Source organism: Perissodus microlepis, chromosome 12 (genome assembly GCF_051167445.1).
Source record: "Perissodus microlepis isolate ML-2025 ecotype Zambia chromosome 12, ASM5116744v1, whole genome shotgun sequence".
Lineage (NCBI taxonomy): Eukaryota > Metazoa > Chordata > Actinopteri > Cichliformes > Cichlidae > Perissodus > Perissodus microlepis.
Window position 1 is genome coordinate 31960184 of NC_140472.1, and position 19678 is coordinate 31979861.

At 40.4% G+C, this 19678-nt stretch overlaps 2 protein-coding genes across 7 annotated transcripts; one reads left to right on the plus strand and one right to left on the minus strand.

Annotated features, from left to right (window-relative positions):
* The first annotated feature begins 112 nt into the window (after positions 1-112).
* On the plus strand, positions 113-8477 carry LOC146376668 (tetratricopeptide repeat protein 16-like). 6 transcript variants are annotated; one of them, XM_084946839.1, is made up of 14 exons: positions 113-300; positions 648-826; positions 1102-1192; positions 1370-1507; positions 2278-2378; positions 2565-2694; positions 3428-3642; positions 3761-3884; positions 3972-4098; positions 6371-6515; positions 6631-6796; positions 7181-7314; positions 7414-7555; positions 7694-8477. In XM_084946839.1, the coding sequence occupies exons 1-14, from the start codon at positions 268-270 to the stop codon at positions 7727-7729; spliced, it is 1761 nt and encodes a 586-aa protein (XP_084802965.1). In that variant the 5' UTR covers positions 113-267; the 3' UTR covers positions 7730-8477. The 6 variants fall into 6 exon arrangements, with proteins under 6 accessions (XP_084802965.1, XP_084802966.1, XP_084802964.1 ...); XM_084946840.1 differs by having other exon boundaries at positions 3972-4068; XM_084946838.1 differs by having other exon boundaries at positions 3761-4098; positions 7662-8477.
* Positions 8478-12171: 3694 nt separating this feature from the next.
* mymk (myomaker, myoblast fusion factor) lies at positions 12172-16809 on the minus strand. The gene is made up of 6 exons (XM_084946945.1): positions 16675-16809; positions 16441-16555; positions 15135-15283; positions 14719-14835; positions 14418-14558; positions 12172-13177 (listed from the first exon to the last, which is right to left on the minus strand). Exons 1-6 carry the CDS (start codon positions 16807-16809, stop codon positions 12968-12970), a joined length of 867 nt encoding a protein of 288 aa, XP_084803071.1. The 3' UTR covers positions 12172-12967.
* Between the last annotated feature and the right edge of the window lie 2869 nt (positions 16810-19678).

Here is a 19678-nt window from a genome sequence, read left to right on the forward strand (position 1 = left end):
TTTTACCTTATAGCTACAGCTTATTAAAAGACGTTAATGTTATTTATTTTGCATTTTAACATGGCGAAAAAACAGGAAGGAAGCGATCTCTCGCTTACGATTTGTTTCCAAAATAAGAGCTTCTAGGAGTGTTGAAGTTGGTTTCCATGGCGACCCTCGGATTTTCAACATTAGGCAACAACTTTATACAAGCAAAGCAAAAAATAAAGGTCGTAAAAGTGACTGCGTAAGTGTAAAACAGCTCGAAACAGCAATTTCAGTGACGCAATGGACGCATCTGAGGAGACAGATGACCAAACGGTAAAAAGTGACTGAAAAGCAACAGTGAAAATGTAGACAGGCCCAGCCTGTTGGTTGTGTATAAAATATGTTTGTTTCATTTATGATGCCTGAGCTAGTTAACTAGCACAAACCCAGGTTAAATAACGTTACTGCTACTGAGTGAACATTGAAAGTGACGCAAAGTGTTTTTAGGTTGGAATAAGACTTGTAATTTAAAAATTTTAAATGCATAACAGCACACAATAAATGTTTTCCACTACCTTAATAATAGCCTCACTAATAAACTGTCATGTGATGTTGTCGAGATAAAACAGTGTGCCACCTCAGAAAAAGTGAACTGAAATCTTTTGATTGTCCACCTTCAGGATGCAGAGCAGAGTTTTTTCCCCACTGCTGTATCAGAAGAGGAGCTGGTTGAGGCCAAGAGAAAAAGCACCCTAAAACGGCTGTTTGGCTCCAGTAAAATATTTCTTCACACAGAAAAACCCTGTCAAAGACCAGACCTGCAGGGCAGCCTCATCATTCAGAGCAAGGCCGCTGAGCAGTGAGAATCAACAGTGACTGATATCTATGTGTCTTGAATACGTACAGCAGTACATTTAAAATGGTGTTATACTTCTTATTATAGTCATTATTTATGTTATATTGGGCCTTTGTGCTTCATCTAAGTTCATCCTCTGTGTGGAATAAGTTGTTTTAGCTCCCTTCCACTTCCTTTAAAACCAAATTGTGTCTGATTACCTTCCACTTATATACAGACAGTTTATTGAATTTTAAGTATTTTCATTGTTAAATAATATTTTTTTTGTTTTATTGCAGTTATACAAATGGGGAAGAGGCAATGGGGAAGTCCCAGTATGAAAGGGCTGTCATCTGCTTCTCCAAAGCCATCACTCTGCAGCCACAACAGGTCACCTTCCACAGTGGTCACACAAGATGTTGCTGATTTTCATGTAAAATAGATCAGATGAGGCTTTTTTTAACATAACCTGTAGTTATGCTTTCTGGATATTATGTATGTGTCTCTTTTCTGGCCTGTGTCTTATACTCTCTATATTGTTATACCCTGTGATATTACATGTTCTAGGTTCAGCTATATGTGAGCCAGGCAGAGGCCTACCTACAGCTGTGTGATTTCCAGTCAGCAGCAGCCTGTTACAAACAGGCCTGGCTCTTGGAGCCTGGAGCCTTCGAGGATCGTTTGGCCTTCATTTACTATCTGCAGGTAGAAGTATTCGTGGGGTCTAATGATGAAGACCTGCCATGTCGTTTCTTATTTTCTGTCATGAATATACTGCTACAATGCTGGATACACACAGAAGGTCTGAACACTCAGTTTCAGAAAGTTTTTTTTCTATTTGAGGATTTTTATTCGGGTCATCTTAGGACACGACTCTAGCTGTGAGCACCTCTTAAGTAAAAAATAATTTAAAAGAAAAAAACATGTTATTTTCTGTTTGATTTAAAGTTGTTGACATGAAAAATATTGCATATTGTTTGACAGTGTTTCTCTCAAATATACGTTCATTATATCATATATCTCCTTGGAATCTAAGTTTATTCTACATAGAACTGAGCTTATACTTAGTTCTAGTGGCTGAGTCAAACTCAGCCACAGGCCTGGCAGATCAGCTGATCTTAGTGCCAAACTACACACCCAAGTCGCAAATCTCATATAGCATGCACTGATTTACCTACTGCTGCCAATGTATGCCTCCTTGCAACCCACCTACCATCCAGGTTCTCTGTTTCCTTCTGTTTATGAAAAAATCAAGGTTATATTTGTTGTCATTAATGCCTGTTCTGTTCTATGAGAAGGGTTTTTGTAGCGGTTTTCCTTGCCTTTAGCCTCCATGGAAAGGCGGGGATGCATACTGCTGCTGAGCAGAGCAACCAAACATTAATTACTACAGTTGAAATAAGAATCCTATTTTGATTTAAGTGGGCATTAGAGAAGTATCCTAACATAGATCCCTCTGCCTCTTGTTGTCCCAGGGTCAGTGTTTGTTCGACCAAGGTTTTTTTGTAGATGCACTGGAGGCTTTCAGCAAAGCTGCTGAGGTGAAACCGGGTTGCAGAGCTCACAAGGTCAGAAGGTCAGGAGCCTGAGCCATAACATCTAGACTGAAGTACAATATATGTTTAGTGTCTAAGTTACCTTATAGTTCCCTTATAATTGATTTGAGCATTTGTTATTCGTGTACAGAAGGTAAAAGATTAATAACAACTCCCCAAGAGTTCAAATGTGAAATTAACAAACATACATATACTTTGCATCCCAGCTTGGCCTGTCTGACAGTTTTAGGTTGCCACACTGACTGTCTGAAGCTGGTAAATGACTGGATGGCATCAGAAGGTCCCACCTCCGACCTATACATCCTCAGAGCCCGACTGCACAAAGAGCTTAACAAGGTCACATCTCTTACACCTCTCTGTATAACCTATGTAAAAATCTCAACATTTTGCGTTTTGCATTCATGTTCACAATATTTTAATACCAAGATTCTTTGATTGATCTCTGTGTAATGGGCCAATGCACTAACTATAGCTACAGAGCAGGACAGAACATGCAGCATTACAACACATAGGCTGTAAAAAACAGTTGAAATTGGGAACTGAGGCTTCCACAAACTGATTTTGGCAAGAATAAATCAGCAATAAGAGAACAAAGTGCTGAGGTTGTGGATCCATGGATGCGTCTCATGTAAGATCTTGTCTGTCATCACATTGTAACCACAAAGATATCATGTGGTCTCAGTTAGTGTTCAGCCAAGTGGAAAAAAGTCATATGAAATGTTTGTGTAAATGCTAAGTGATGTTGTAGATAAAGTGTCTACAAACAGTATACACTAATGTTGTTATCATAATGACTGCTGCAATAAAACAGCCAAATTTGGCCAGATTTGCAGTTGCTGCTATTTCCTATTTCCTCAATCTTTAAGTGTTTAAGTTTTATATCAGATATAACCTGCAAACTTTCTTGAGATAAAATGCGCTTTAATTCTCAACAATTTCATTTAGTCTGTTTTTTTTTTTTTACTTCTGAAGATCTCATCAGTTCAAGTCAATATAGTGTTCTAAGTATACTTTGTCTAGTGTTTAACATTTATGATTAAACCAGCAGAAACTTTCTTCTTCTATCCAGACATCAGTTTGTTATCATGACGTGCAGTTGGCGTTGGCGTTGAACCCGACCTGTCCGGTGGCTGGAGCTCTGCAACTCCATCTGCGGGAAGCGAGTGAACAGGCGAGACAAAGGGCTGTGGACAAAGCTTTGTGTGGAGAGTTGCCTGAAGCCCTTTGCATGATTAATATCGCTCTAGCCAACAGCCCAGAGGACGGAGGCCTCTACCTGTTCAGGTGTTTCCAGCCAATGTGTAGACCTTAACAAAATCTGTTTTGGGACTGTTACACAGCTGAATGTTGACTTGCTGACATGTATTTAATTCAGCTGAATGCTATTCCCTTGCATTCACAGAGGGACTCTGTATAGACGGATGAAGAACTTCATACCAGCCATTGAGGATATAATCCAGGCTGTGGAGCTGAGTGGAGAAGAGGAGAAGGAGGGACAGCAGGAAATCAGGAGTCAGAAGGTGGAGGTCAGAGATGATAAGGCTGAGAGTTGCTCTGTGCAGGAGGAGGCGCAGTTTCAGCTGGCTCTCATCTACAATGATTTTGCCGTTCAGTGCTTTTGCAAAGGTCTCTACGCAGAGGCGACTCTGCTTCTCAACAAAGCCATTGAGGAAGAGAAGGGCCAGGCAGGCCTGTACGTGAACCGGGGAGGTGAGGCTGTGACACCTGACCTGTCTGTGTGTGAGTCCTCTGCTCTTTTCACCCATGCAATGAAACCCCAAATGTTCTTAGATCAAGCACCCCCCAAAATACTGAACATCTTCTTTGACTCACCTCAACCTTTAATCAGATCTCTGATGGAAATGTAAAACTTAGATAAATTATTTGCTGCTTTTTGTTTTCTTTTTCTGTTGATTTCCTTGTTCCTTGTTGTTGTTGATTCTCGTCAACAACTTTTCTTTGACTGTCTGATAGACACCAGTTTTATAACATATACACATAACTGCAATCTCATAGCATGATTTTAATAATTAGTATTCATTACCTACTGAAATGCTCATGTTTATGCTCTCTTTTTAAAAATGCATTATATATTTATTATATACATCCCATGTACAGTTCTTATGAAAGGGGAAACTGTTATTTCTGCTGTGACACTGTCCATTTTACATAGGAGTTTATGGCAGGTGACTCACTTTTGGAGTCAGCCTCAAGTGGCCATTGGAGGAACTGCAGCTTTTGGCCCTTCAGCATTGGCTTTGGCACTCAGCCCCAGAGATTGCTGCTTGCTCTAAACATTATTGATTTGAGTTGAATGTTAGAAAACTAATGTCGAATGTTGTGTGCAAAGTGTGTTTGATGTCCCCTTCCGAGTGATTGCCTGGACAACAACTTTGCATGATCTCAAAACCTGTTATGACATTTTTGAGAATTAACGTGTGAAAATTTCTACTTTCTGTGCAAGCGCACATTCATATTCAGCACTTTGGAAGTTTGAGTAATGCAACAGCCAGAACGTGAGACTTTAAAGCCAAAAGTACACCTTATACTTGACGAGCTTTTGTCATGGATCATCAGCACTGTGAATCAGGGTATTTAGTCAAAGAGGATCTTACACTGAGTGTCCTTCTAAGTGTTTGAGTTGAAGCATGTGACTTCCTGCACAGTAAAAGAGGCAAAACATCTAATGTGACAGGGGAAACCTGACAAACCAGATTTTTAGGCAGCAAGACTGAAGAGCTGCTCCAATTGAAGATCATGCACCGTTTTTAGAGTTTCACCACTCTACACTCTCCATCAGGAATGGATGGGGATAAAACACAATTTAATAGCCATGTATTTGGATAGCCCCTGTATCTCACATCTTACCATGTAACACCAGGGTGATTGGAAATGGATGGTTCAGCGACAGTAGTGCGTTGAGAGTCTGTTGGCAATACATATGCAGCTTCAGACTGCAGAGAGCATCTGCTGTCAGATGCGGGCTGTATAAAAAATATGTTGTACAACCGGTCTGTGGGCCAGTTATGCTTACGCTGTTGTTGGTCCATTAACCAGTGTCAGAGAAAAACTGACATATAAACATGCAAAAAGGTGATGTGAAATGTTAAAAACAGTGATGTTTTTTCTTTTTTTTTGTTGTTTCATACTTTTCCCATTCCTGGTGATCTCCACTGAGACTCCTCTCCCTATTCTGGCCCACTGTCAGCTAATCAGCGTTTGACTGATGCACACTGTCATTCATGTCGAGCAACATGCAGTTGGGATTTTGGAGGACTGCATGGGAGCACGTTTGCAGTTGTTCAAAAACCCTCTCCGTCTCTCTGTAGGCTTTCTAAAGGGAAATCCCTCCATAAGCTAACACAACCACGGGAGCATAAGTTAAGCATGAATCCTTCTTGGATTTCAGTTCAGTCCCACATCATCCCACTCCCACTACCCTGTCTTTCATTTTCCCTCTCATCGTTATATCCAGGGCCATTTGCAGGATTTTTGTTAAATGGGGTGGCACAGAGAGGAGGAGGAATGAGGTTGAGGCGAGCAGCACTGGAAAATGAAGCCAGTCCAATAATGCCAGGCGCTGGAGTTGGGGACTTTGTTGATTTGTTTTGGCCACACGTGTTCCCTCAGAGAGAATCATCACTGAAAAACAACACAAAAATAGTTTCCTGTCATCATATGATGAAACATTTTGATCCTGCTGGACCAGACTGAATGGTTTGAAGATGATGTGAATCATTTGCTTGGCCTCTACAATTACCCAGCTGAGTGCCTGTGGGGAGATTGTGGACCAACATGTGAGATCCAAATCTCTCAGCTTCAATCAAACACCAAATATGGGAATATCTGTAGGAAGAGTGCCGTTCATCGTGTTAGGGTTTAGTTTGTTTTTTTTTAGTTTTAGCAGCTATTATGAAAATTAAAACCAGAGTTAATGTGTGTAAAGTTAATGAAATATTGACACTAAATGCTTAACTGAGGAACCATTTTGATGCTTATATGTGTATGTCAGACTGTTTCTTTAAGCAGAGTTATTGGTACTATGCTCTGGCTGACTACCGGCAGGCTGAGGAGATGATGCAGCCAAATGACCCTGCTGTCCGCCTCCGCCTCGCTGTCATTTACAACACGCTGGGATCTTTGTGTTTCCAGGATGGGTCAGAACCACACGGAGAACATCCCATTAGCACCCACACAGAGAAACTTATAAAGTCAAGTTATCAAATGTCACTTAGCTGATATACTGTTGAATGTGTGTATCTGGATCTGCAGGCGTTTCCAGGAGGCAGTCGATATGTTTTCTCTGGCCATCCAGCACAACCCCGCCTCTAGCCATTACTACGAAAGCAGATCGAAGGCTTTTCGAAAGCTGCTGAACCTGAGCGGGGCCAGGCAGGACTTCATCTGCATGCTGATTCTGGACCCCACCCACGAGGAGGTCTCAAATTCTTTAATCTTTTGTGGTTTTCAGTAAAACCACATTTCATTTCAAAAGATTTCATTCAATAAGATTAACGCAATGTCTGACAGAGCCCTTAGATAAGGAGAAGACATGACACTCAAATAACCCTGAATGGAAGTTGTTTTAATGCAAACAGTCATCCCAGCCCAACACTAAAGGAGCCAATTAACAGCTAAAATAAGGAAGTTAATGGCCGGTCATCTGTTAACTTCTAATCAATTAACAAGAAACTTTAAAACCTCTTGTGGGATAAACATTTACTGAAAACAATTTCAAAAGTTTTATCAGTAAAACTTTACTGATGCATTTCATTTTAATATTTTAAAATCTTGTGTTAATTGTGTGTGTCTGTTTGTGTAGGTGGCTCCTATGCTTATGAGTCTGTTCCCAGGCTGCAGGGTCTCTGATGTATTGTCCAGCCCAAAAGGACAAGCGATCAGAGCTCAGCTGATGGAAACCATGCAGGCCTGTAGCTCCTCCTCTGATCCACAAAGGTCAGAAACATGGAGGTTAATTTGAAGGCTGGATGATACCTGACATTGAGGTAGCTGACAGTCAGTCTTTCGTTGTCTTGTGTTGGATTTTGTTCTTAGACTGAGTGAGAAGCTCTGCAACATGACTCTGACCAATGAGAGCACAGCGAGCCAATCAAAAGAGCCAAGTAAAGAAGGCAAGGAGCTGGAGCTGTGTGTGAACAAAGAGGACATGCAGATAACTGTGAGGAGCCTCCTGCAGGTACCGAGCAGGACTTCATTTAATTTAGAAGTTCAGTTCTTTAAAAATTCTACTCAGATAATTTAAGTAATTTTCAGCTACATATCAGTTTTGATCTTTTTTGCAGTGACTTCACAGCTGTTCTGTGTTATTGTGCAGCAGGTCAGCTGTTCATTCCTGACACTGCATCGCTAAACCACACTGGGACGTGTCTCACTACACACCACCTACCAACCATCAGTGCGTCTGTAAACATGAGAGGATGCAGTGCTGCAGAGTTGGCCTGTTTGGATTCCACATCTCAGAAATGACAGCAGGAATACAGAGAGTGGAACAACCATCATCAGCTGTAACTCTGTGTTTTCCTGTTATTTAGAATTACACAGGAGTTTGATGATCGAGAGAATCATTTTTAACAGTGCCCGATGAAAACGTGCTTCCAGATACATCAGCTGTAGATTGATATCAGAGTTTAAAATCCCAGTTTCACTGATAGCTAGTGCATATTTTTGTATTTGTATTTTTTCTTTTAGTTGTTCCTTCTGCTTTAGCAAAATCTGTGAGACACAGCAAAGGTAAATGTCATGTCAGTCAACAAGGCTGATATCAAACAACGTATCAGTTCATCCCTGCACAAAATTGTGTATAACTGTGTTCCTTATAATCAAGAAAAGTACAATGATTCATGCGCCTTAAGGAAAAAGTATTTCTGTTCATCTAGATGTGGCGTTTATTAGTAGGAGAAACATTTCATCACTCATTGAAATTACTTCTTTGGTCTCAGAGACGACATTCTTTTTGTTGGCCAGCAGGGGTCAGTGTTTATCTCACTGCAAATACTGCATTCAGATGAACAGGATCACTTTTCTAGGATTCTTTTTACCTGGATACATCACAACAAACCTTTCATATGAAGATGCTGAATAAAACTTAGAAAACTGCAGTTTCATGTCTGTTGAGAAGAACATAAAGGATACTAGGCGTGATTATTTTTTGTGAATAAAACCTTTACATGAACCTAAAGTTTAATACATATAGCTGCTGCTACAAATATAGCTATGATTTCTAAATTATAGATGCTGTTTCTACACAGGTCTTCTATACAGTATTTACGGTTTGGAGATGGGCTCTAAAGATTAATGTTGCCCAGCTTAGTATCTGACCAGAAATGTAATGTGGTTTCCCCCTTTGTTCCTAAGTTATGTAATTAATTAATTTTACATGGACTGGTACTTAACATTGTTATACTCTAATTGTGCACTCAATGTGGTTCATACAGCATGTTGTTGTATGCCTTTATGGAGTTTGTATCTATCAAGCCCACAGTTACACTCTAATGGATGCATTTAGGTCTAAATTAGGTTTCAGTATCTTGCTCAAGGGCACTAAGACAAATTTACTGGAGAAGCCAGGGATCTTTCTAAAATAATTAGTAGATGACCTGTTCTACTTCCATGTGAGTGGCAAAAATGATTTTGCAAAACATGATGTTACTGTAAAATTGGTCCCAGACCTTTTGATAATTAAATGTCACAATCAAGTTATTAATGTTCAACAAACAGAAAATTTGAAATTTTCTCATATTTAGTGCAAAAGTTATTGGGTTATGACCAAAAATGGGGTTAGTTTTGGGAGGCCACAAAGTCAAACTGCAAGATCAGCTGAACTGAATTCTAGCCCAGAGTGAGTGATTGGTCTGCTTATAGCTGAAAGTACAGCTGTCATATAGTCAGATATGGGTGTGCTGTTTAAACTTAGTCTGCCTACAGCTGTGCTGTTTCTCTCTTAATAAATGCCACTTTTGTTGTCTCTGGTATGTGCTCTGTTCTGTGCTTAACTGGAGTGCATACAGGCAAAAATAAATTATTACAGATAAAAAGGAGGACCTGACTGAAATGTGTTTGTTTAGGTCAAAGTGGCCTCCGACTTTAATTTTTGACTAGTAAAATCTAATCAGTTCATTCGTAAGTCCAGGAAGATTTTTGTGAGAAAGACAAGAAACTAGTTTAAAGCCCTTCTTCAATATTATGTTCACGAGACAGACAATGGGAAACATATTGCTAATGATTTATAGTCTTAAATTGCATCATACAAGAACAGTTACTTAAACTCTAAATCAAAGGTAACAACATTTATCTAAAGCACAGTGGTATTGTCCTTTAATGATCATGTACTGTAGCAGGTAGGTGCAATAGGTGGCAGCAGAGGCATAATATCCTAGTATGGCATTTTCACATGATGTTGGACTGGTAATATCTTCTTTTATATTTGGCATTACACAAAATTTAGGCTTCTGTTTCTCTAAATCCAGCAACAGTTCTGCATCTATAAATGTAATTTGTTTAACTAATTCAGGTGTGATTTACGATGATATTGGATGCCTGACATACAGTGTGATCGCTTAATGCGACAACAAACAGGTGCTTTGGTGAAAGGGTAGTGCTGGTGAGCGTCTCCTCGACTGATGAGTGAACCCACGCTGAACAGGGTTAAAGGTGAAAAACTGTGCCACTGTTCACAGTCAGGAGTTTAGTTCCACATGTCACTGCCAAACCACAGATTTGCACAGAATCATGTGACATAACATGAATAGTAAACTAGTTTCAGTTCCTCTTATTTCTCATTCTGATTGAGCATTAATAACTTGATTTATTGCCCATATACAGTAAAACCACCCGCTCTTTGAAGCCATGCTGTCTGAAACCTGATCCTTTCTAATCCAAAGACCAAACATGTGCCACAGCACATCTGATATGGTATTATTTCCTCACAAAAATCCCTTTGGGAGCCATATGTGTTGACTGACAGCTGTCTGAGGACATGGAGTGGTCTGTGCTGGTTCAGAAAGCTATTCTAAAAAGCAGAACAATAATACTGATGTCTTAGATAATGGGGGTGACGTTGCTAATTTTTTGTCTTACATGACATATGATTATGTACATGACTAGTTGTCGAGGCTGTCCAGTAATTTGAAAGTAGTTGTGGGAATTATGTACCTGCTGCTTTTCGTCACCTTTCTGCTTCCTTGGTGAAGGGAACCCCTTCTCAGGTGATAGAACATGTGGATGAGCTTTCATATCTTGGGTCTGAATGTGAGGGCACAAATCTAAATTTGCCTCCACAGCACACATATGCCTACCAGTTCTCTTTTCCTATACCTCTGGTGTACCTGAGGTCTCTTAGGTGGAACATCAGTGTCCATGTATTCAAGAAGCAACACTGTGGCATTCACTGGCTCTCACTTATATGTAATTAATTAATTAATTAGAAATTTATGAGAATGCATCAGTTTGTTAGAAGTCATAGTTACACACTAGTCAAATACTTTTTTTTACAGTACTATTTGTTACATCTTGATGGTTAATTTTCCATTTAGCCTAACCACGCCATACTTCAACAGAAGGATTAAATCTGATTGTATCACAGGTGATCGGCAGTGGAGATATGTTGTGGCTGCAGCTCTGTTGTTGTCTCTACGAGGCAGCTGACCTCGCGGCATTAACAGCAGCTGTGGCAACAGCTGACGCAGAGAAAGGACCTGTGGCACAAAGGCTGCTGTCTCACCACAGAAAGTACAGCATAGCTAAAATCACAAACATACCACACATACCAGAGTCTGTCACAGTCGCTTCACGCCGTCCACTCTGGTGTTTAATTGGATCTAATAAAAACTAATAATGCTTATTATTTTCGTCAGCATTTTTAATTCTGGGAAAAGTTGTGCTTTCTGGCCTAAAAGTGGTCATTTCCATTTGTCATTACATTTCAACTGACGTTAAAATTCCACTCTGCCGTGGAGTGTGGTCACGCTAATGTCAATCAAGGCTTACAGTGATGATTGTGATCATGATTGTGAGCTGGCAGACTGAGGTTCAGACGATGTGAGTGTGTATGATCCACATCACTGTAAAAAGCTCAGATTTACTTGCATTCTGTAAATGTTAGGCCTTGTAAAGATTAAAATTCAGGTGGTAACTTAATGTATAAAGTTTGTTAGCTGGATCAGGGATTGTGAATAGTGTAAAGCATTCACAAGTGTAGTCATACAGTCTTGAATGTGTGTGGGCTCTCTGCAGAGCAGTGTGGCACAGACAGTGGTTGTAAAGGAGCCGAGAAGTGCTTCACGCTTGTGCAATAAAAGGCTCAAGTTACTCTCCGCTCAGGGCCGGGACGTGCAGCCAGCCAGGAGGTGCCGGTGGCCCAGCCAGCCAGGTTTCTGAGTCCAGACAAAAACACCTTTCTCTGGGCACAGAAGCTGGCGGCTTGGCCCCAGCTCAAAACATTCCCTGGTGGAGGGGAGGTACATTCTCTGTTTTGTCTAAGATACGCTGAGCACGTTTGTAGTCTTTGGGTAGTATTTGGGGCAGGTGACGTGCTTGGACGCATGGCTCCTTGTACTCCTGAAGTGAAAGCAGAATGGGATATGTGGGACTGGAATTAGATTAGTGCTGCTAGACTGAAGAGATCCTTGAAGTATGTGCCATTCAGGGCTTTTGTCAATGATTTGCTTCTGTAAAGTACATATCACTGCATTATGAGAAAGAGACTTAAAGTTCCACCAGGTTCATAAAGACAAGTTATAGAGTCCTGACTTTTTATTTTCATTTAGAAACATTATAAAACAAAAACACTTCATACGAAGTATTGAACCTTTCATATTATAATAAATAACAGTATATTACACATGTTCAAATATAGTCAAAGCTGTCCAGTCAGAGTCCATCTGCACCTCCAGAAACACATTACACTTCAGACTGATGTCTGGGCCTCTGCTTTGCGTCACTGATGCTCCACATGACATATTTGGCACCTCAAAGATGCATAAAATGCTAAAAGGTGCTTTACAATCTTATAATTCTCACAGGCCACGTGGTTCCTTTCCTTGAGAGAGACTGGAAAGAGAAAAAAGGAGGGGAACAGGGCAGACAGAGGCGAGCAGACGAAGGGTCTCCCCTGAGGAACATTTCTAAAGACAATTTATATATTTTGGAGAGATAAACCATCTGCCTGTTTGTTCTTCTCATAAATTTTCCAGTCAGTTTTACTGGCTTGTCTCAGCCACCGTCTCCCTGTTCGTGCTGCGTGTGTTCTTTAGTAGCGTGCTGCCTGTCCTCAGCTTCAGACAGCTGGGTTTTTTATCGGGTCTCTGAGGGCACCAGAGACCTAATTCTGTACTTTTTTTTTCTTTATCTGCTGGTGGATTCCTAAAGTCGCTGCTGACCTTAAATAATCTACCAGCCAAAAATGATTTCTTGGAGTAGAAGGGAACATCCACATGATTGTTGGTTTCCTGCTGAAGTAGATTAACTTACCAGCCATATACGAGTCTATCAGCATTCTGTCAGTTATTTGGTGATTTTCCAGTTGACCTCTATCTACGCCTGATCTTCTGCATGAAATTACACACACTGACATGTAGGTATGTTTTGGGGTTCACTTCCAGCCGTTCATCTCTTTGAGCTTGCTGATACTGGTCCCTTTGACAGGTGTGGATGGAGGGGGGTTATAAAGAGGCAGGGTGGGGGTGCTACAGCCTCGTGCCCACGGCTTTTCTGTGGGGACCGTCCACACAGTCCGAGATGACTTCTTTTTCGGTTTGTCTTTCTTGTCTTTCTTCTCTTTAGAAGAACCGGGGGACACGGTCTGCAGTAAGGATAATTAGGTAACAGGATTAGAGCAAAATTAAGGACATGAGCTTAAAAAAAGCTGAAGTGATCACCTCCAAGGCTGTAAAACACATACAGCTTTCTTGTTGGTGTTTAATAAAGGCCTTTGGGGGTGGCATTTATTTCGAAGGTAGTGGCACATCGGTCCCCTTGTCAAAAAACAATAACACATACTCTGATACACTTGTCTGTGTACATTCTCATTCATTGAGGTCGTTTTGAGAGCCTTAAAATAAAAGGCAAATTGACTTCTGTAGGTGTTTGAAGAAGTTGCAAAGCAAAGGAAGTCCAGTTTCCCTCTTTTTTCATACTCTCATGACTATAGGCTTTTGGATTATCCCAGAAAATAAGCTCATTGGAAAGAAAAGTATATACTTACAGGTTTTGCTCGTCAGTGTATTCTCCCCGTTCTGTCACTACTTTCTAATACATGATTTTTTGAAGCGTAAAAACCGTCCCAAGAGGTAAAATGCTAATCACGGGTGATAAACAGACTCCATTTAGCTGCTCAGCAAACACCTTCTTGGGGACATATAAAAGCAGTGGCGTATTTATGGCCGTATTTCTATTTTGTACAACAACATAGAATAAAAATGTTGTGTTAACCACAGACCTTATTTACGGGAATGAACATAAAGTAATTGAAAGAATCAGCCTACTCTCGCTCTCGTAAGCTGCTCGCTTACACTGAAGTTGTATTTTGGCATCTGTGGCCTGGTGCTCTGTTTATAGCATTACCAGAAACCTAAAAACCCGTCAGTGGCACCATCGCCAAAATAAATGGCAAATGGACTGTTCTTATATAGTTTTCTGCTCTGCTTGAGCACTCAAAGAGCGTTATACTACAAGACTCATTCAAACAGGCAATCATAAGAAGCACTTTTTCTAAGTGTAGGAGCTTTCTGTCATACACATTCACACTCCAGTGAACATATTAGGAGCAACTTGAGGTTCAGTGTTTTGCACAAAGATACTGTGGCATGCAGACAGGAGCATCCAGGAATCAAACCACCAACCATCCGATTGCTGGATGACCTGCTGTACCTCCTGAGCCACACCCACCTTCTCTACCATTGTAGAGAAACACATCTCATAAAACGTCTTTGTATTGCACCCCAGTATAAGATAGACTGGAACAAGCTCATTTTACTTTAAGATGAAATAACTGAAAGTCTCACTACTACAGGATTTCTATAGTGTATATAAATGGAACGTACGCAGCAGCAGAGAGTGAAGCAGCTGAGCTTAGCAGCGTTCTCTCCCGTCCCTGCATAGCGGTTCTTCTTTGGCAGCAGCAGCACGAAGGAAACAGCCAGAGACAGATGGTAGAAGCTGTGGACATAGGCGTAGTCCCACTCCTGTGGAGTGAAAACATCACACTCTTTCAGTATGTAACTGGATATCGATGAACAACACAAAATGTTGTGACAGAAGATAAAACCTCAGACTCTTTAAGTAAATGTTCTAGTATTCTATATGTTTTTATTAAATATCTGTTTGTGATTTGGCGGCAGTCACCTCAAAGTAGAAGCGCAGCATTAGAGCGAGAGCACCGAAGCAGCAGCCTGGACCGACCTGCTGCGTGTACACTGTCTTCTCTGGATAAACCGTCCTCAGCTGCTTCATCTTCTGCAGCTGCAACAGCAGGAGTTCATCACAATCATATTCACACATCAGACTTCACACAAAAGAAAAAAGAGAAAGTGCAAAAGGCGAAGAAGAAAGGTGCAGGGCATAGCAAAGAAAGGAAAGAGTACAAGGAATGGATGGATTAGTCGAAAACAAGAAGAAATACACAAGAGCACATTAGAATAACAGCAAGGGTGAAGTTATTCAAGGTGGAGATCATGAATAAAGAGGCAAAGGAGGAGATAGAGTAGAAGAAACACTGAAAAATATTTGAAATACACGTTGCCATTTTTTTTGCCACTAACCCATTTGACAGTAATGATGAAGACAGCTGATCCGATTGGCCCGGAGTAGATCCCGTAGCCCCAGCGGTCCTGGTAGATCCTCACAGCGATGGTTAACACTCCAAACATAGTCATAGTGGAGCGCTGGGGTTCATCAAAGTCACCCAGAGCTGAGACAAGCAGATGAAGGATTTCAAACTCTTTCCCTCATGGATAAAATCATTACACTGCAGAGGTGCTGCACTGTTTGCCAAGTAGGGATTACAGATGTAGTTTATTCTCTTGTTGGGCTAAATTTGATCAATTCAGGACCAAAATTTCACTAATACATAGATAGGAACTGCAAAATTTCATAAAACCACTGATGTGAGGTGTGAACAATATGTTCAGATTGAAGTGTATAAGGAAAGAAGATTAAAAAGGCTGAACTGAACATTTCCTGCAATGTTTTTACCACAAACTGTCTACAGAGTTTGGTTTACGAAGTCCTGTTGTGAAGCATGCTACATTTTATCATACTTTTTTACTCTGATAGAGACCGCAAATTACAAATTTTGTCTTAAAATTAGCTATAAGGCCCATAAAATCTTCAGGAACATGTTCACAACTAAACATTGTAAAGACTGTGTTTGAATTTAACAACAGACCTGATTTTCTTAAACTAAGAAAAAAAGGTTTTAAGAATTCTGAAATTAGTAGAAGAAATCATCAGCAAATGCAGTTAAGTACACAATTTTAAAATAACTAAGGAAAGCTACAGCACAGTTTGTCTGCACTATTAAACATTAAAGGTTTTATATAAATAATTTCAAGATTTAAAACAGTCTGAATGCGTCCTATCATGGTTCAAGACCATCTTGCAAAAGAAGTTCTAATTTTAAGAATTTCCCTTCCCGATTAAATGAAGGTGACAAAATGAAAATGGATCAATATTTTACTGGCAGCCTTCCCACAGACACAGGAGGACCCCATCAGTTAAATCAGCTGTCAGGGCATTTGGCTCTTAGCAGCATGTGATTTAAAGCCCTTGTTGCAAAACCTCTGGGGGATCAGGTGGGAGTTAGAAGCAAATGTATTTATGTCTGTGTGTGTGAGTCTTCATGAGCACTTGTGTGCAAAGCCTGAACATGTGTTATCACCAACTGCTGCAAACCGAGCTTGTTTTTCATCGCTTGCTTGTGTCCTTTAAAAATCTGGTACCGAAATAGACTGTAGTGAAAAAGATCAATCCAAAAAAACATATTTGCTGTATAGAGATACATGTAGAAATATTGAATACTGCTATTAACTAGTCAAGCCAGAACACATTCTGTGTAGCAGGACTCACCTATAAGTGTGACCCACATTGAGAGTGCAGTGCCGTAAACACTGAAGTACTCCAGGATGTCGTATCTCATGAAACACAAGATGGAGAGACCTGGCCCATCACATGCATGGTAGATCTGCAGGAATACAGCATTCAGGAGGGATATTAACCACTCTCACATCATTCCATTCACAGTTCAACACAGCTGACTGCTTGTCAGGTCATTGAGATTAAAGAACAGCAACAGTTTCTCACCGCAGTGAAGAACATGGTGAAAAAGTAGACCATGGCCTCCATGTGGAAGCCCCTCTTGGCGGCCACGCTGGCTGTAGGCAGGAACACCAGGCTGCTGACTGTAGGGAGCAGCATCTTGGCAATAAATGCACCCATGGCTCCTGAAGGGATGGTCGACTTAAAGCTTGTAGATGATAGTTTATCCTTTAAGCCTCAAAGGTTCTTGAGTCTTTGGCAGGTAAAATTAAAGTTATCCAAAGTTCAATAAAGTGTGAGATCAGATGGTACAGTCCTTGAGTGTCTTATGTCTTTCGGTGTTTGAGTGAATGAGGATGCTTATACAGCACATACTCCCATGCAGCATGAACACACCCAGCTGTCCACTTTGGCCCTTTAAAGTTTAAATGTTCTCGTGGATGGCAGGTCCACTGAGGCCTGTATGTGCAGTGTCATCGCTGGTCAGCTGTTTGCATACCAGTGCAACATGGGAGGGGCTGTGGGCACGGTGAGAGCCATCATAATATAATGTAGCATATCTATGGACTATTTGAAACCAGGACTGGACACTAAGTGGTTGTGAGTCAACTTGAAGTTTAGGCTGGAATGAGCAGACGTCCGGCTGAAAGGCCAATACCAAAATCTTTATTGTGGTTAACTTGTTCCAAAGATCTGGGTCGAATCCACATTTGTGCAACTTTATCTAATGATATCATCCCAACACAGCTCTCGCACAATGTGACCACCTCCCCTCACAAGGCCTTCACATAACTATGGGTGGAAAGAATGGCATCTAAAACCCCCTTTTCCTGGGAAATAAAAAATCCATGTAAACATCTTCTTTTGCTAACTGCAGATCATTTTTGATTAAATATGATGCAAGTTTTAGAAATCTGACTCACCTCGTGCTACCCTCCATCCCCACCTTCTTAACTTTGCAAATTCAAATCAAAGAATGTGTAAAACCTCATTTCATTTTATTTTAACTTAGTGTCTATTCCTTATTTTGCTGTTTTTATTTAATGTGAGGAACCCTGTGATTTTTTTTTTGAAAGGCTCTATATAAAGAAACGTACTTATGTCACACCATTTTAAAAAGCCTTGGAAACAATCTTGCTAAATGCATTATTCAGCACTGCATCTGTCTTTATGTGGTGTCATTCAAAGACCAGATAAGATCATTTTGTTTTTTTCTCTGATATTTGATCCAGTGAGTTTGGTATCAGAACAAGTATTGAATCAACGTATGACTATGTCCCCTGAACCTTCATTGTTGGAAGGAGTCCAAGTTAGGCACAAAAGCATTTTTGCTAGGGTCTTTTCTTTTCTTTTTTTAATAAAGCTTTATTAATAAAATACTACATAAATAAGTTTTTGTGCAGTTAACAGCATCCCGAGTGAAGTATGTTTTCCATTTGCTTTAATCTCATACATCTTTGCAGTTTTTTTAGTTGGAATTCATTAAATATGACTCCAAAATTGCAATCTTGCAAAGGGAAGATGGCAACCAGCTCTGCATCCATACACAACCGTACCACAGAGGACAAGTGGGAAGGAGACTTTCTTACCAGAACGGATTAACTTCCATCTCCAATCTAGCTTTGCTTTCAAAAAGCACTTTCTCAGAAGTGCTTTGAGGTCAGTCTGGTACTTTCTATCAGCTGGGATGATTGGAAAATATGTGCATTTGGTGAGTCCAGGTCTGTTCAAACAGCATGTTTGCAGACAGTTTGTATTTTCTTACTTGTCCCTTACTGTGAGGGATCAGACTTCATAGTCAGCTCTTCTCTGCGGTTGCTTTCCTAGTGAATTAGTCTCTTTAGATGACCATATTTCTCCAGTGAAATATTGCATCCGATAGCAATAGTTGGCAGTTAACCTCACTAACATATTAAAAACTACAAAGAATATGTTGCTCAGTGAGGTTTAAACAAACCAACCATTTTTTCTGAATTAGATTTTAACCAAGTCTGGAGTCTCACTCTAAACCAACACGTGAAATCTGTTGAGAAACAGCTGTCATATGTTTCAGCGTGTTGCGGCTGTGCGATGTGGCATTGAGCCGACCCTGCTGAGGTTCTCCCATTAAAGTAAAGACATTCACCCGGCTCTGGGTATGGTGGTAAATACTTCTGCTGCTCTGGAGAATCGTCTGTTTTTCTGGAGAATTGTCATTATCTCAACATGACTCAAATACCAAAACATAAAACTCACTTTTAGTTTTTCTCTCAACTGACTGTGCTGCTGCTCTCCTGCCAGCCGATCTTTTTTTTTTTTTGTCTGACCTAATAAAATGATATAAAATGTATTCATTCGTAATATAAAACAAGTACTTCTAGCTCAAAATCTCTCTCTTTCATTCAAATGTTTCACAACTTGCAATAGCAGTAAACTCAGCAGGGGTAGTCTGCATCGTTAGGAAGCCAAGCATATACAAAAAAACATCAGCTCTTTTTCTAGCCATACATTTTCTTCATCGCTCGCCCAGTTAAGGGTCACCGGGGGGGTTCAGCTGGATAGATTACTGGGTTAGAGGGAGGATACACTCTGGACAGGTTGCCAGTTCACCTCAGGATTAACACAGAAGGCTAGACAACAATCACATTCTCACTCAACATTTAGTCAATTTAGGATCCCTGACTAACCTAAAAGGCATGTCTGTAGACTGTGAGAGTCATATGCGACTAAGAAACCTACTGGAATCAGACCACAGACATTAAGGACTGTAAAGTCATTACCAGGAGTGTGAAAACAAGTTTTTAAGCCCTTTTAAGAACAAAAATCTGAAACATTTTTAAGCATTTTCCTTTTTTTCCATTCATCAGTCACTCTATGCATGCATTTTTCATCTTCTACTACCGCTGAAATACAGTTAATTTTGATCATAACTAAAGTAACAGCCTGAGTAACTACCTGGAAACCTTCAAGATGGCATTTGAGTGTTGTGCTCTGCTTATTGACAGACTTTGGCTTGATGGTTGGGTGTAATGCTTTCCAAAATAACCCGTTACTGTAATCACATTACATT

What these genes read in the sequence shown, in the direction of transcription:
- LOC146376668 (XM_084946835.1), top strand. Translation starts at nt 268, where the DNA reads ATGGACGCATCTGAGGAGACAGATGACCAAACG. An exon ending in AGAGCTCACAAGGTCAGAAG is followed by an intron (nt 2,379 to 2,564) that starts GTCAGGAGCCTG and finishes TTTGCATCCCAG; the next exon opens with CTTGGCCTGTCTGACAGTTT. An exon ending in TCTTTGTGTTTCCAGGATGG is followed by an intron (nt 6,516 to 6,630) that starts GTCAGAACCACA and finishes CTGGATCTGCAG; the next exon opens with GCGTTTCCAGGAGGCAGTCG.
- mymk (XM_084946945.1), bottom strand. Translation starts at nt 16,809, where the DNA reads ATGGGTGCATTTATTGCCAAGATGCTGCTCCCTACAGTCAGCAGCCTG. An exon ending in TCACCATGTTCTTCACTGCG is followed by an intron (nt 16,556 to 16,674) that starts GTGAGAAACTGT and finishes GTATTCCTGCAG; the next exon opens with ATCTACCATGCATGTGATGG. An exon ending in TGCTGCGCTTCTACTTTGAG is followed by an intron (nt 14,559 to 14,718) that starts GTGACTGCCGCC and finishes TTCACTCCACAG; the next exon opens with GAGTGGGACTACGCCTATGT.